This window comes from Anguilla anguilla, chromosome 4, assembly GCF_013347855.1.
Source record: "Anguilla anguilla isolate fAngAng1 chromosome 4, fAngAng1.pri, whole genome shotgun sequence".
NCBI lineage: Eukaryota > Metazoa > Chordata > Actinopteri > Anguilliformes > Anguillidae > Anguilla > Anguilla anguilla.
The window spans coordinates 50,502,152-50,517,605 of record NC_049204.1 but is presented as its reverse complement, the minus strand read 5'-3'; the positions used below and the strand labels follow the sequence as shown (position 1 = coordinate 50,517,605).

The window sequence follows — 15,454 nt, the reverse complement described above, 5'->3', positions numbered from 1 at the left end:
GTCACAGAAATAGCGGGCTCGTTCTCTGTTTGTAGTTCCTAATGTTGGGTGGCACATATCACATGATGCCTAACTGTGAAGAAACACCCCCAAGGTGAATAAGGTGACAGAACCTCTTTACTGCCACTAGAGGATGCTATTGTGTGTTTATGATCTGGTTTCCCATCTCTGCTTCCATAATTTATGTTACTCAGCTACTGAAGCTACAGTAAGATATGACCTGCACATCAAGTTGGTCCTCAAATAACTGTTAACAAAGCTGGAATTAAACTGAATTTATGGTTAGTTTAGCATTAACTTTCTGATTTTATCTGATGTCTCTTGACCTGGATTTTAAGGACATAAGAGTTACAGAAACATACATGGGGTGCCACAAGGGAGCTCTGACTGAAATTTTAGAACAAAGGATTTTCCATGGTGGTGGGGCCCAATGTGAGATGTATTCACGGGGCCCAAAATCCCTGCTGGTGCCCCTGCCGCACAAGAGCCCAGGTTTTTTTTTGTGATGCAGGCTGACATTTGATGCTTGAAAATTCCGGGCTCTTTTAAGAGTGGCAAGTTTCACCCGTATACAAGATCAAACACGACCTTCCGCCAGCGATTATGGAACGTAACCGCAGCGACTGACGGTAGCATACGACCCGGGCCAGCGGGACCGTGACCGGCGGGCATGAGGCGCAAATGGCGGCTGGAGTGCTGCTGCCTTCATGCGGGTGCGTCTCTTCACAGGCCCGTCAAGCCGTTTTATTGCACGTCGCCTCCATCTCTACTTTTCCCATCTATTGCTTTTAGAACTGCTGGTGGCTTGATGTGGCCGAGAAAGTCAGCGCCAGCATCGAGAAGACCGCACAGGAAAGGGGGTAAAACCGTTAGGAAATGACAAGCAGAGAGTAAGATGTGGGCCCGCACGTTCTTTTATAACCTGTCCTAAGGAGTGTTTACACCTACGAAAGAAGTCACAGCGCTTCTGGAAAACACATCCGTGGAACCACCCTCATGCCATCCTTTTAGTAAGTGGCAAACAAGACCAAGTGCAACTGTGCTTGGATTGACTGCATAAAGTGTCCTCTCAGACACTGGCCCCAGACATTTAAACTAATGCTTAATCTCTTATTGGTTTCTCATTTTAAAAAATGTTGTATTTTTACCAATTTGTCATTTTGTTATTATTTCATATGCATAATAAAAAATTTGTTCAAATGCAGTCTCAGTCATTTTTAACTATTTTATACCTGATATTCAATATATAATGTAGCCATAGTCAAATGAACTTACAAAAGTGCATTTCACATGCAAAGCAAATACCACTAGAGCCAAATAAACCATCATACGAATGCCACCATCAAGGTGTTTGCTTCAAAACCTGAGATCAAGGGAGTGAAATATTAGCCTTTTTGTTGTTTCTCAAATAAAAATATTGAGGCGTAGTTTGAAAAGGTTTTATCGGGTTTGTACGGGTTTATAGATGTTTGTGGATAACAGCCAGTGAATCAGCCTTCCTGGCGGACATCAGGGAATGAGGGCGGGGGAGAGTCAGAGCTGTGAGGGGTGGCTGCCAGGTGCTCAAAGTGATGGCACAGCCAGCTGGGGAAACAATGCTGAACAAAGAGGTCTGTTGGAGTGTATGGTGTAATAACTGTCTGAAGATTTGGAAGGGGCGGTGAAATTTAAAATTTGGAATACCAGTGCTGAGCAGAGAAAAGTCTCCCTTTAGAATAACCAGGCATGATGAGATATATCCGTATAAGAAATAGGATTTACTTCTGCAGAAAGAATTTGGCACTTACACACCGAAAGATGGACCAGCCCAAACTGGGCAGTCCCTGCTTTTTAAAGTGTCTAACCAATAATATTTATAATTCTATATCTGATTCGTACATGGTTAATACAGAAGCATACAGTAAGATCTAACAAAGTAAATGACTGGCTGCATCTAATCATATACAATGAATACTGGATAAGCTCACAGTGACCTCTTAGTCTCCAATGTTACAAGAACAATCTTTAAATCAGAATTTATAGTTTGGTCTTTATCTATCAGTTGCATTCATTGTCCTGGGCAGCATGGTGTCATAGCTGATTCTCCCATGGTAAGATGGCAAGGGGGAGGATAAGGGAAAGGCCAGGCTCACCAGTTTGGACTTCTAAAAATGTATAAGAGACAGAGAGAAAGAAAACACACACTCATGTACATGCAATATTTCTAACTTGTTGTTGTCCTTGGGAGGTTATGTGCCTGGGGACAGAGGGGCCCTGCAGCAAGGACTAGGAATTTAGAGTTGTACAGACTCCTTATTTATGCTAGAGAGAACACTCCTCCCTTCACCAGTATTAGTGATTTGAATTAGATGTGGGCAGCCACCAAAAGCTAGTTCATCAGTGTTGTGATATGTGAATTGAGTAGGATGAAGACTGCGTTGAACACACAGCATTCTGGGCCAGTTGCAGTGGCCTGTTGGCACAGGCCGGCAATCCAGCCAGTACAGTGTTGCAACAGTCCAGATGGGAGACTGTATCAGTAGCTGGGTAGCCTCTGCTGATGCTGTGAAGTGACTGTCACTGCACCCTTATCCCATTGATGCTATGCACCAGTTTAGGAGAATGTACAGCACACAGGCACGGCTTGGGTCCCAAGCATGTCCTGCCAGCTGCCTGCCACCAGGTTCACGTCTCTCTGCAGTTCACCAGAGGAGTGCAGCTCTACTGTAAGAAGCATACGCATCATGAGACAGGGAGAATCCTGCTGCCTGATGCCTGCCCTCCTGCTTATCAATGTTGCACCACACTGTGAGGTAGCCGGATACCACTGCCACTGGAACAGCCTTAATTCAACAGTGTCCCCGTTACTTCCAATTTAAAGTAGTGAGTTTTAGAAATCTGAGAGGAAAGAGAGAAAGCGGGCATCAGTCTATGGTTTCTGCACATGGCAACAGGCTCATTATAATGTTTTATGTCGAGGTGAGCAGTAAAGTCAGGTCCCAGGGCTGCCAGAAACAACAAAGCTGAAATTATCACTGAATGTCAAAGCAGTACAGGGGCCTCCTGATGGAAATACATATTTCCTAATGTGAAAAATTAAAGTTACCTCATACATGCACTTTAAACCCTTTCTTTGTATTACACATTACACGTATTTACGGACATTCACCACAAGTGTCAGAACCGTAAAACCCACATGCAGTGTAGATTCACTGTCGACAGACATCATTTTACTAATTTTTACTAATCGGGGATTACAGATTGCACATGAATGCCTTTAGGTGAGAAATAAAGTCCTGTTTTAAATGCTCACAGTAAACTGTAATAAGTTGTTCAGTATAGAGAATTTCATGAGGTGGTGCAGATCAGTTTCACTGGGCCAGCACAAGTGATTCGCAGTCAGCCAAGCAGCTGGAAGGATAATTATAAATGGTATGATGATCGGTTATATTCATTTTAGTGTGGTTCCATGGTCATTTATTTACCAGTAATTGCATGTTTTGCTTCATCTGCCTTAAAATCACTACTCTATTAATGTGGGATAAGTGCAGTGGCTTGTTATTATTATAATTCTGGTACTTATAGCACAGGCACAGCCACTGTATGAACATAAATACCATTATTTCCATCAAAAAATAAACTCAGAGGGCACATGCTTCTCCTTTAAGTAAAAAAAATAAAAGACAAAGACAGCCTGTGTTCTCAGATTATAAACATGTAAAACAATAGCTGCGTGTCAAGTGTCTGTTTCAGTGTCCTTAGAGCTGGGTAAAGAAGTATTAATGTCTTGTAGGACACTGTCCAAACATGTTGCTCTAAGCCTCATTAAAAAAAAGATGCGAACACCTGTGTTCGTTATTTCTCGACAGAGAGCTGCATCAGAAGCGTTGCCGTTGGAGTTAACGTGACATAAAGCCCTGCTGTGCTCTCGCGGCAAACGGGAACTTCATATTAACTGTCTTCATGTCGACGGAGACAATCGTGTCATCCGAGGTCACTGCGCCCAAACCTCGCCTCTTGCCAGCAACATGCCCCTTCTCATCCTGCCACCAAAACTGGGTCTCTGAATAATAGGGCACAGGGCTTTTATGCAGCCGTAGCATGGTTAATGAGAAAAAGACTACGATAAATTCGGAGTCTGACAGGTCTGAGTCACAATGGGAATGGCACAACTGATACGATTTATTTTAAAACTATGCCCAACTTGAGTCGAAATTCTCAGATTTTCTGCACTCATTCTCCCAATCTTGCATGGCCAATTCATCCATCAGCAGCACTACTTGGGTTATATTAACCAGGACTCTTTTAAAATAGCACTGTAAATATTGGGTGCTGGAAAGTCACCCATTCGCAGTTAGAGTGTTTTGGCAACATCTATATCGTTGAAATATTTTTCATTCCATTCAATATGTTTTCTAAATCAATGTAGTAAGAAATCCCATTTCCATACAACACTGTTTCTCTCCCGGTCCGGGTCCAGTTGGAGGTTTAGTTCTAGCCGACTGGTTTTAGATTGAGCTGCACTTCGATCACACTGTATCACGACTGTTGATCTGGACTGGACACCACCTGACCACTTGATAATGTATTAAGAGTCATGGAAGAACTGTAAAATTGGGTCTGAAGTTGGGGTTATACTTTTTTGAGATATGCTTGGCTATTTTTACATTTAAATTCTTTCACTTCTGCCTCTTAGTATTGAAGTGAAATATTATTTCAATAAAAATGGATCACTTTAAGTGTCCAATTATTGTTAAGGCTAGAATAACTATGGAAGAGTTATAAAGCCTAATCAGCTTAAATCATGGTCATTTGTTTTTAGCAGTCACAAATGCTAGAAATACCTATATTTATGTATTTTTGTAGTAGGAATACTCAAACTTGCCAAGGTTTCCCATTACAATCTCAATTAAACTTGATTATCTAAGTCCATCTGGAACTAAAAGCAGCCCCAAGACTAAGAGCTATTGCCAGGTTGGGACCATTTTTTATTTGAATCAATTTGCTTATAAAGTAACAGAAAGTATTGTGTAATTCGTATCCACTTTGTCAGTCTCAGCCTTAGCAGTGTACAAAAATGGTTCCAGCAGAAGCAAAGGTCATTTTTCACACCAGGATTCTTGTTAGCCATGTAGAGGTGTGTGTGGTTAGATGTGAACTGAGTGAGAGACTACTGACCAAACCTCAATTCTTGGATCTACCCAGCTGCACAAAGACATAACTCACAAAGGGCTGTTGTCACCCACTCCCCTACCCCCCACCCGCATCCCCAAAAACCCCAAGAGCACATGGCTGTTACCAGGGGGTGGGGTCAGGGGTGTTCCCTGGCTTGTCAAAAGTCTTATTCACAGCTTCACACTGAAGCACATCAAATCTTGTCAGCACGGACACTTTAACAGGTAGCAATAAAATAAGGCTCTGTGAAGTGAGTAGGTCCACCTATCCCAAAAACATTCACCAGAAATATGTGTCTACTCGCTTTGCGCCATTTAAAACTACCCTGAGACCACATGCGCTCCCAGAGAAGGTCACTGTGGACTCATTCTAGGTCTCTGTGAGCACTCAACAAGTCAGCCTTAGTTTACAGCCATCAGCTGAGGTGGGCCAGCACGCCTACAGGCTGTACTGGGCAGTTTTTTTACCCTTCCACAAACCCCCAGAGCATCATATGCTCCAGCTAGATATTTTATGAATATGCCACTGTATCTCCCAGTTTCAAAACGTTTAAAAACACATTACAGTTTTTTCTTATGTCAGCTCTCCGATTCCATGTTAAATACATTTCTTCCAAAATATGAATGTAAAGCTATTTTCAACAAACTATGAATTTATCTGAGCTTAGCAAGCATTGTTCGTCTACATGAAATACATTTTTTATTTAATGTGAGCAGCTTCAATGTACCAAGCGTATTCTCCTTAACACATTTTTAAATCTTCAGTTATTGATTCAATTTATTAATTTAATCTGAATGAGCATTGCCTGAGGTCAGCTATGCCCCTGGGCCACAAACATCAAGAAAACAAGGAATGAAATGTTTATTCAGCTATTTACGTGACCTGAATAAGAAACATGAATTTACAAAGAAAATAGTGCATTAATACTTATTCTTTCCCTGTACTAAATTAAACCAAGCATTTGAATAAGAGCATTTAACAGACTTGGACATACACAGAATGGTATTATTGTCCAAATCTTTAGTGTCATGTTTTTCTCATTACCTGATCAATCACACTGATAAAGCATATGGGTCCGGTGGCCAGGCTTCTCCCAAAGGCTTGTGGGAAGGGATTTGCTGATTTTACATTGAATATGGTTTTTTTTCTACTGACCTGCGCCAAGGTGAACCTTGCTGGAACATGGAAACTTGCTGAAGGCTTTGGTCTGTTTTACATCACTCGAATATGAATACAAGGTACACAAGGAAAAGTACACACCATTCAAGACAACAAAACAAGATTTAAAAATGTTAGATTTCCAGCTTTCATTTCACAAATGTTCTGTTAACTCACTGCCTAGTTATCAAGGAACATTGCCTTATCACTGGGGAACATTCTAGTTTGACTTCCGGTTAGCAGTGAGATACTGTACTGTTTAGATGTAGACATTCCACAAATACTCTGAAAATATATTCACTGTTCCACATATGTTCTGTCATGGTCATGGAAAAATGTTCTTATGACACATATACTGTACAATTACTGGCAATACGCTCTGATGGTTGTTATTTACTTGTGAAGGAAACAGAGAAGGCATTTATCAATAAGACTTTGGTTTTTCCCAATAAAATTAACATGAATCATCACACACAACTTTTAACTAAAATAACAACTGAATAACATTTTAAGACCTTTCCTACAATGTCCCTTGTGACTAAAAAATAACTTTAAGAGGAGCAACCAGGAAAACAGAAAAATTTACGGGGTTGAGTGTTTACCCTAACATTCTGGTATTGTTTTGGGAAAAGTTGTTCACATGGTAATTAATTATGTATTTGCTATTCAGAAAAAAATGACGACTGCAAGCTATGTTTTACAAGGCTTTGTTAGCATAATGCAAAGTAAAACCAGTCTGTGCATTTTTGGTAATAAATGCAAGTTGACATGTCAACTATTAATAACTAAAGCTATAACACATCTATATTGCTAGAGAGGACCAGAATGAATGTTTGATAAGAAAAGGCAAGGTGATTATTGTGTATTGTGACACAATACAATGGAAAAGGGCAAAGAGGCATCAGGTCTAATCTCTTCCTTTACCCACTGCCATAGAGGCTTGCTGGCACATGCTCCATTTTAACTGTTGCTACTTACAACCACTCTTTAACAGTAACAGTAACATTGTGGCCATTGCTTCTGTACCTCAAACAGAAGTTACCCCAGCAAATTGTTCTTGTTCTTATTAGGGAAACATTCAATATTTATATTATGATCCAATTTTGTAAGCAGAAATTGTATCTTATCTCACAGGTTCAGAAGTACTTTCATGAACAAATTTCACCCTCTTATCAGTACCGTGAACGAATACACTTGTTGTGAACCAAAGAGATGAATCTGAATTTGCATTACTTTGCAACTTAAACAGCGGTCACATGACCTGATGAGCCAACCAGATGGATGTCTCTTTGCTGTGGTGGGGTCAATGTCACACTCACACACGCACACGTACTCCAGAATAAAATATATACATGATCTTTTCTTAAGAATTACTTAAGAATGCAAAACTTTCCTATTGACCGTGTAAAATGAGCTATAAAGTTTAAAGCTTCCAGTAACCTCTAAAAATGCTTCCAGTTCTATAAACACAGTGTTTCTCCCTTTAAATACTGACTACAGCATAGAGGGAGACATGCCTCACAGATCCTGTTTTTCTGTCGGATGCACTGAGCTGGAAGCAGAGCTCCCGGACTGCAGTGTCTGTTTCAGAAATAATTTTGCTGTAATTGGGTGTAAAACAGGTGGCGCAGTGTTGACACTGGGAGAAATATCTGAAAAATGTGCTGCTGCTATGCAGTCACTAAGCCAAGGGCCTGGTAGATTGCCGTGACATTTTATCATGCCACTGGAGTATAAATACATTACCAAGCAAAAGCAAGCAGGGCCTGAACAAATGAGATACTTCTGCAGTGCATCATTCCGGTGACTAAGCCCAGTAGTCTTCAGTCTGTGTTCACCATGCCATACACGCATGCTTTCCTAAGTAAGTAAATAAATAAATAACTGGTTATTTATTGTGCCTTCTGCTAATATGACGCTAAATCTTCTGAACCCGAAATGCCACAACTCTTGCTTTATTACTTCACCTCACACTTTCATCTGGAAATTGAACACATTGCTTAAATTGTTTCAGGGTTTTCAGTCATGGTGATTTACTTGAAAAATAAATGTGTTTTCTGAGGCAAGCACACACAACTGCTACTGCATAAACAAAGAGAATGAAGTGATTTTTAAAAATCATTATTAAAAGTAAAGTAAGTGTTCAGTTCATTTATTTTTGTTAGAAGTTACGAGTTGTAGTATTGAAATGTACTGAATAACGTTATAATAATCCATTAAAGACTAAAATTGGACTAAAGAGTGACTTTCAAGTTTGAAACCATAAATATGAATGCACACAAACTTTGTAATGCACTTGTGTAAACCTAACCAAATGCAGACTAAACAGGGAAATAAACAAGAGGAATACAGTTAAGTTAAAAGGAAGCAGGTGACTTGGCCAGAGCTTCCACTGCATTGAATAATAGCATAGCCTGAGCCTCCTTTCATTTGACGAGCTTGATAACTCGCTCTTGCGCTTTCGTATCAACCGGCCGCTGCTCCTCCCTCTCCAAAATCCAGCCGCGAGAATCTCCAGTTACCAGCCTCCCTGACACTAGGTCACGTGATGACGATCCTCCTCATTTTAAAAGAACTAGAATTTCCCGAGGTCCCACCAGAGGTTCAAAGTGCCAGGCACCTCTCGGGTGCCAACTATACGACTTTCACACTCTGACCCGATCTACCTCACTATCACGTCGTTGTAAACAGGGGGCATACTACTGAGCTCAGCGTTGCGACCGCAAGCGGACCCCTTGGGTTTTCAAACCTGTTGACAGTCGACCTCTCTCCTTTTTGCCCTTATTAATCACAAGTTTCTATTTTAGCTATGCGCAAAGTCTAACTTTAGTCTTGGAAGCTGTGCCTTGTTCTCAGTGTCGTTTATATTAGTATGGAATTAGCTTTCAGAAACACAGTTAATGTCGCAGTTATTCTGGGATGTGTAATCATCTCCAGTAACTCATGTCCAGTCGGAGCCTACCTCTACAATAATCGCTATGCTGGGTAAGTGATGCTGACTTCGGGGACTCATTGCAATGCTTTATTGTTTATGTGTAAATGTTCTCAACCAATTATTCATGCATTTACCATTGAGGAAACTAACGGTTCCCATCTCTTCTTTTTAAGAATATAATCAATATCGTATCGGATCTGATTTTGTTTTCTGGCATGAACAAGTTTTTGCTGTTCAGAGCGCCGTTCCCTGCAAACTTTTTGTTGTATTTATGTTTCACTCTGATGGAGGCACTGCTAGAGATAACGCTGCACCTCTGAATGTACTGACTATTTCCAACTCCTGTTGGCTAGTTTTCGTTGTTGTTTTAACATATTTATGACCACAGAAGAAAAAACCAAAAACAATTTTTCAAGAGCATGATAAATAATAAATAGGCGTACTAATATATTTGAGTTGAAACTAGTTAGTCAGAACTGCAACACAGAAAATACATAAAATAAGCTTGATTGTGACGCAAAACGCCTGTGGATATGTGCATTTCTCGTGGTTTATTAGGCTATTATGTTTAGTGGACAAATCTGCCAGTGAGTAAACAATAATGTGAACCATAATAGTTGCACATGGACTCTGCACACTAGAATGTTCACTGTTACATCAACTTTGATAGAGCAGATTTTACTCAGATAGGGAACATGTAATCCCTACTGAGTTCATATAACCAATTTGTTTTTGTTTTTTTACATTTTACTGGGTAATGACTGTGTGGAGTGGGAGGAGTATGAATGGCTCTTCTTTTAGTGGATAAAGCAGGTGAACCTGCTGCCTCTCCTCTGTACCACATTGGACAAAGATGCACATAACAAGGCAAACTTTTTTTTAGTGATATATCACATTTGGAAATGTGCCATGTGATACATTAGCCCGTGTTTGAAACTTGGAAAAGGTTTCTTACTAAAAAATGTTCTCAAGCCAACAACTAAACCTGCACTGAAATATGAGTGCTCACATTCACATCTCAGCCAGCGCACACAACTGTAGCGTTTGTATGGAATTCACGGTGACCGGGAATCTCCTGGGGTGTTCAAGGGGGCATGGAGAGGCCACCATTGGTGGAAAGCCCATCCCCAGCTCCAGGCCAGCTCTAGCTCCACCACCCCACCCAAACTCCAGCTGCCACATGTATCTCGGCTTTTATTAGCTGAAAATCGAAAAAAGCACCCCCCCCCCCCCTTCTGTTTGACAGAAAAGGATCACTGCTCATTCACATTGACATTCTGAAAAGTTGTCGAAATAGTACCACTTAATGTGTCATACTGATGCAGATATACAATGAGCAGCCAATCTGTAGCAGCACAGGGGAATCTTTAAAATATCTGTGCATGTTACATGGACCTTCCAGTCATTCTTGCACTACACTTCTAAAAATACACTTCTCTTCTGAAGCATCGATGCTGTGTTATCAGAAAATAATATATATTTATTTGAATGAAGTCCTGCTTCCTGCTCCTACTTCTGTAGGTTTCAGTGAACAATTTAAATTCTTCCTGCAGTGCTGTGGGAAACCTTATAGAGAGTGACAGTTTGTGGGCATCATTAGCCAACAAAGCATCTGCTGGTAAGAGTGGGGCTTTGAAAACAGACTGAAAAGAGAGTACCGATGGTTATGACAGATCAAAGTCTGTGGTCTGCTGGGACTTGTGAGGAATAAAAGCATTCAGACGGTTCTGAAGATCATATTGTACTATTTTTTGGCCATTTCCGATTTTAAGGTTGATAGTGTGTTTTGAATTCTATGGGGGGCACACATCCTCATATTGGATATCGATGTGAAAGCTGATAACCCAAAGGAAATTCCTATGTCTTTAACTCTCATCAAAGCAAGATGTAGGATGTATGCCTATCTGTTGGAAATATGAAGTTTGCTTCTTCTTTAAAATAGGAAAATTACATTTTCCCTCAAAATTACAACAGTATGCATTTAATAGAACAATGAAGATGTTTAAAGAAACTCAGATGGTGGACAACAACAGATGTCTTCATATTTTGACCCAGTTTGTCTTAAAACAAAGTAATAGCATGTGTTTAGATAACTAAAGATGTTTAGAAATCAAATGCTGTTTTGGATTTTGGTCTAGGAGATTTAAATGATAATACCTCTGTAGTTATGAATTCGTTTCCTCTTTTGAAATACTGTAGTTTTTCTAGTGTTTTCTGCTATTCTGAAGTTCATCCAAGGAAAGTGTACCACCCAACGTTTGTTTGGTCCAATGTCTTCTGGCAGTTGTGCTCCACATTGTAAAATCCTCCTTCTTTCATTTTGTATCACATAAAAACGATCCTGGTTGCTAATGATTTTAGTCACTCATTGGGCAACATTCTGGGTTTGCTGAACACGACAGAACTGAGCAGCATTGCTTTGATACACATTTTTTAATTGTAAGTGGCAAGTTAGTCTCAGTCTTGATAGGATATATTGGAAGAGACAATGAAAGCCAGTCCCTAGAGATAGCCCAGTCAATTAAGCACCTATTTTCTGGATTCAGGCACCATGAGAAGCTTTTCCACTGGGAGCGTTTGGCACTCTTGAAGGCACACTGTACCTGACAGAAGAATAACAAAGCACAACAGCAGAAGGAAGTTTTCTATGTTTTAGAAATGTCAAACTATTTCAGAAGGTCTCCTTAGGCATTGAACTGTGGTTTTTTTAAAAATCCAGCCCCAAAATATTGAAATTATTCAAACAACTATTCAAACAAATCTGAATAAGACATCAAATTGAGTGACTTGTAGACATCAAACAGAGTATGAATAGAAATGGAATTTATTTGGTCAAAGCCAAGGTTGAAGTGAATTTTATTAACCCAGAATGGGGAAATTCAAGTGGTCATGGTACACTATCAGAAGACGTACAAAAATAATAAAAATGCAATGAAAAATAATAAAACTACAATAAAAAGAATAAAAAAGTAAAATCAATGTTCAATGCAACATTCCCCTCCCATTCTCCCAGACACACACACTCACACACACACATACACACATATACCTTCACCCAATGAAGATATGGAAACTATTTTACCTATCATCATTGTCTATTATGTAGCAATATGTTTACATAGTTGCCTATTTTACTACATACAGTAATTAATGAGCTATGGGAGAGAAAAACCAATCTATGTGCAACAATAGTACCTATCTTTTACAACTGTTTTCTTTTACTAAAAGCATGGATCTGACATCCACTGGAATTTTAAAAGAACAGACCTAGCACATCCATTGTGTGTGCCCCACATATGTGTGCATATTAGTAATGAGCTGACCTACACTTCTGTGGCTCTCCAAGTAGTTCATGTCTGACATAAGTCTTCCTGGTTGAGCAGAAGTGTTCATTTTGACTGATTGTTCTGTGTTTCTGCGAGATTTGTATTTCAGTGTGTTGTAGTTTAAATGTTTAACTGTGCTGGAAAATGATAAATTAAGTCTCCTGTCAGCTACCTATTTATCGCCATAAAAATGTAAAAGAAGAAAATTCAGTATTTTGGCGCTTTTCACGTTCCTCGTTTTCATTATTGGACCAGGATGCTGGCTAGCTAAAATTCAGTAGCCCCTTTCACAGATGGATCAAAGTTCAAGTCCCAGAGTTTATGATATTATAGGGCATTCTGCCCGACTATGAAACACACAGCTCAACACAGACCAGGCTTCAGAAGAGGGCCAACAAGCATCAACAAACAAGAGTCATTCCTGGGGGATTTTAGGCCACTTTCTTCACTGTCTTCTCATTGGTGGTCTCGCCAAGGACCAAAGGGGACGTTTTAAAGGGGACTGACATCGCAGTTCCAGGCCGGTCGTTTCACACAGACGTGTTGTGCTGGCCGGGTCACCTACTGGCGGCTTCCCTATCGGGGACACTCCCCTCGCGGGCTCTGAAGTCCCGCGCAAGGCCTTTTGTTCCCTCTCACTTCAGCCACGCATGATCACATCCCACCTTTGTTGGAGGGGGCGTGACTTCCTGCATTGCAGCGGGAAAACGGCGGAGTGGATTGAGGAACACAAAGAAGGAGAGAAGCACAGAGGACGACAGACAATGGGCCCTCGCTGTAAACCCAGGCGAGGTGCTAATGATGTGTGGGGAGCCGTGAGTGTGGGGTAAAGAGCCTGTCTCTTTTGCTCTTCTAGTCTCGAGTTGTTAAAAATAACCATTGAGAGTAACCAAACTGACCAAAAAAGAGGGACATTTGCATTTTAATTGGAGACATTCCAAAAAAAAAAAATGCGAACCGTGATTGAACAGTTGCCCAAACCTTTTTTGGATAAGTTTGTCAGACACACTGTCGGGAGGAATTGCCCGAGGGAAAGCATTATGTTCGTTTCACTGAACTGAACATTTCACTGCTCATTTGAGACTTATAATAGACATATGAGTCTTATAATAGATTATTAGACGTTATTCCTAGGCCATGCTCAAATAACTGAAAATCTGGCTGAGAAATGAACTATATTTATATCCCATGACACACACATTGCTGTGCTAACCAAGCCAGGACATTCAGCAGTATGTGAAATAAACAAAACCAGCTTTTCAACATGTCCCTGTATACAAACGAAGACAAAGATGGCTGCAGTGGCTGGTCTAAATCATGCACATATCGCATTAGAGCCTGGCAAACCAAAGCAAACGTGTCAGTACTGTTTGTAGCTGCTGGTGATTTAGTGCGCAGTAAGATGGTGGGACCATGATATGCTGTGACACAGAGGATGAGAGAGAGAGTTGTAAAATTGGGTCCCATTGTGAGGCTCCCCCATACCTCCGGCGGGCCGCCTAGCACGGGGCGATCAAGTGCAACATTCAGCACCTCCCCGTGCGTGTCACCGGGTCCCGAGTTCGCCTCAGCGTCCCCGCAAAGCACCACCGGGCTCCACACACACGGGCCCTGAATGCCGCCCTTTGTCTCAGCCCTGTGAGTGAATGCACCCCCAGAAACGTTGCTCATTGGATAAACACTGATGCTGGGTCGCAGAATCACGCCTGTGTCCCTTTGGTCTAACATCAGCAAGAGAAATAGCTGTATGTTTATTCTTTTGTTTTTTTAAATTGATCTAATCCGTAGATGCATTTGATTTATGATCAGGAGGAAGAGGTTTTATTCCCATCCCTCAGTCCTACATTGTCAGTAGAAACTGAAGAAAAGATTCAAGGAAGGAGGGATATTGCGTAGTAGGTTAAATTCAAGGGAGCCGTGCTGCTCCTTACCTCTGTCGTTAATAAAGAAGTGCTGCTGAGTTACAGTACAGCACAGACGCTTTGGAGGGAGTTATGGACTCAGTGGAGAAAAATGTGTCTCTTGCCTGGTTGGACCCCCCACCAGATTTATAGTTAGAAATGTGACCACTGTGATTTGCTCAGTTAGATAAACGTGCCTCCCGGTCGCACAGTTTGAATGATTCAGTTGGTGGTTGGAAGCCAAAAAAGGCAGCTGGAGAGATAGTTTGATCAAGACAATCTGTGGGACTGGATGCATCTGAAGCGAATACATATCTTCTGCTGCCTATTTTTCCTCAAGGGAAGCAGTGCACTGTAGAGACCCAGGGAGCTTGGGTGTTACACTATCAAACTTACTCTCCTTTCTCAATTTTTAAAGCTCCTTTCACATGATGGAATTTTTCACTTTCCTAATCTGCACATCCACGGTGGAGATACAAATTTTGGGGGTTGCAGAGCACTGACCAAAAACCTAAACCTTCCCTCCCTTTTGGCCAATTAAGTGCCACCCTGTGGGTCTGCTCACAGGCAGCTCATTCATGGTTAGGATCTGATTCCAGACCATAGAGGAAACTAAACAAGTGTTTTACTTGGCTGTGATTTTCAGAAATTTCCACATTACTTCCCTCTTCCTAAATCTTTAATACGAATACTTAAATTTCCATAATCATCCCATAACCATCTTGTGAAAAAGTTTTACAGATGAGTGCAGACTTACTGTCCAAGCAGACCTCTCTTACTTGTTTTCTGTGACTTGTTTGCTTGAATTCTGATGTGAATCTTAATACTAACAGTTAACTGCTGTATCATTTGGGAAAGAGAGGTGTGGCTGGAAGGATGTTTGTCTCCACAAAATCAAGATGTGTTCTTATTCTGTTATCTGAAATGAACAAATCCAGGGTCTCTGCATCAGTGAAGCTGGATTGGCAGTCTAGATAAGA

General features: G+C 40.8%; 1 protein-coding gene across 1 annotated transcript in view; it reads left to right on the top strand.

The window, feature by feature from the left end:
* Positions 1–8,902: 8,902 nt before the first annotated feature.
* Positions 8,903–15,454, top strand: part of cpa6 (carboxypeptidase A6) — a 33,433-nt gene continuing 26,881 nt past the window's right edge. The window contains exon 1 of the mRNA XM_035412271.1: positions 8,903–9,297. Coding sequence (XP_035268162.1) covers positions 9,185–9,297 — 113 coding nt within the window. The 5' untranslated portion in view covers positions 8,903–9,184. The remainder of the gene's footprint in view (positions 9,298–15,454) is intronic.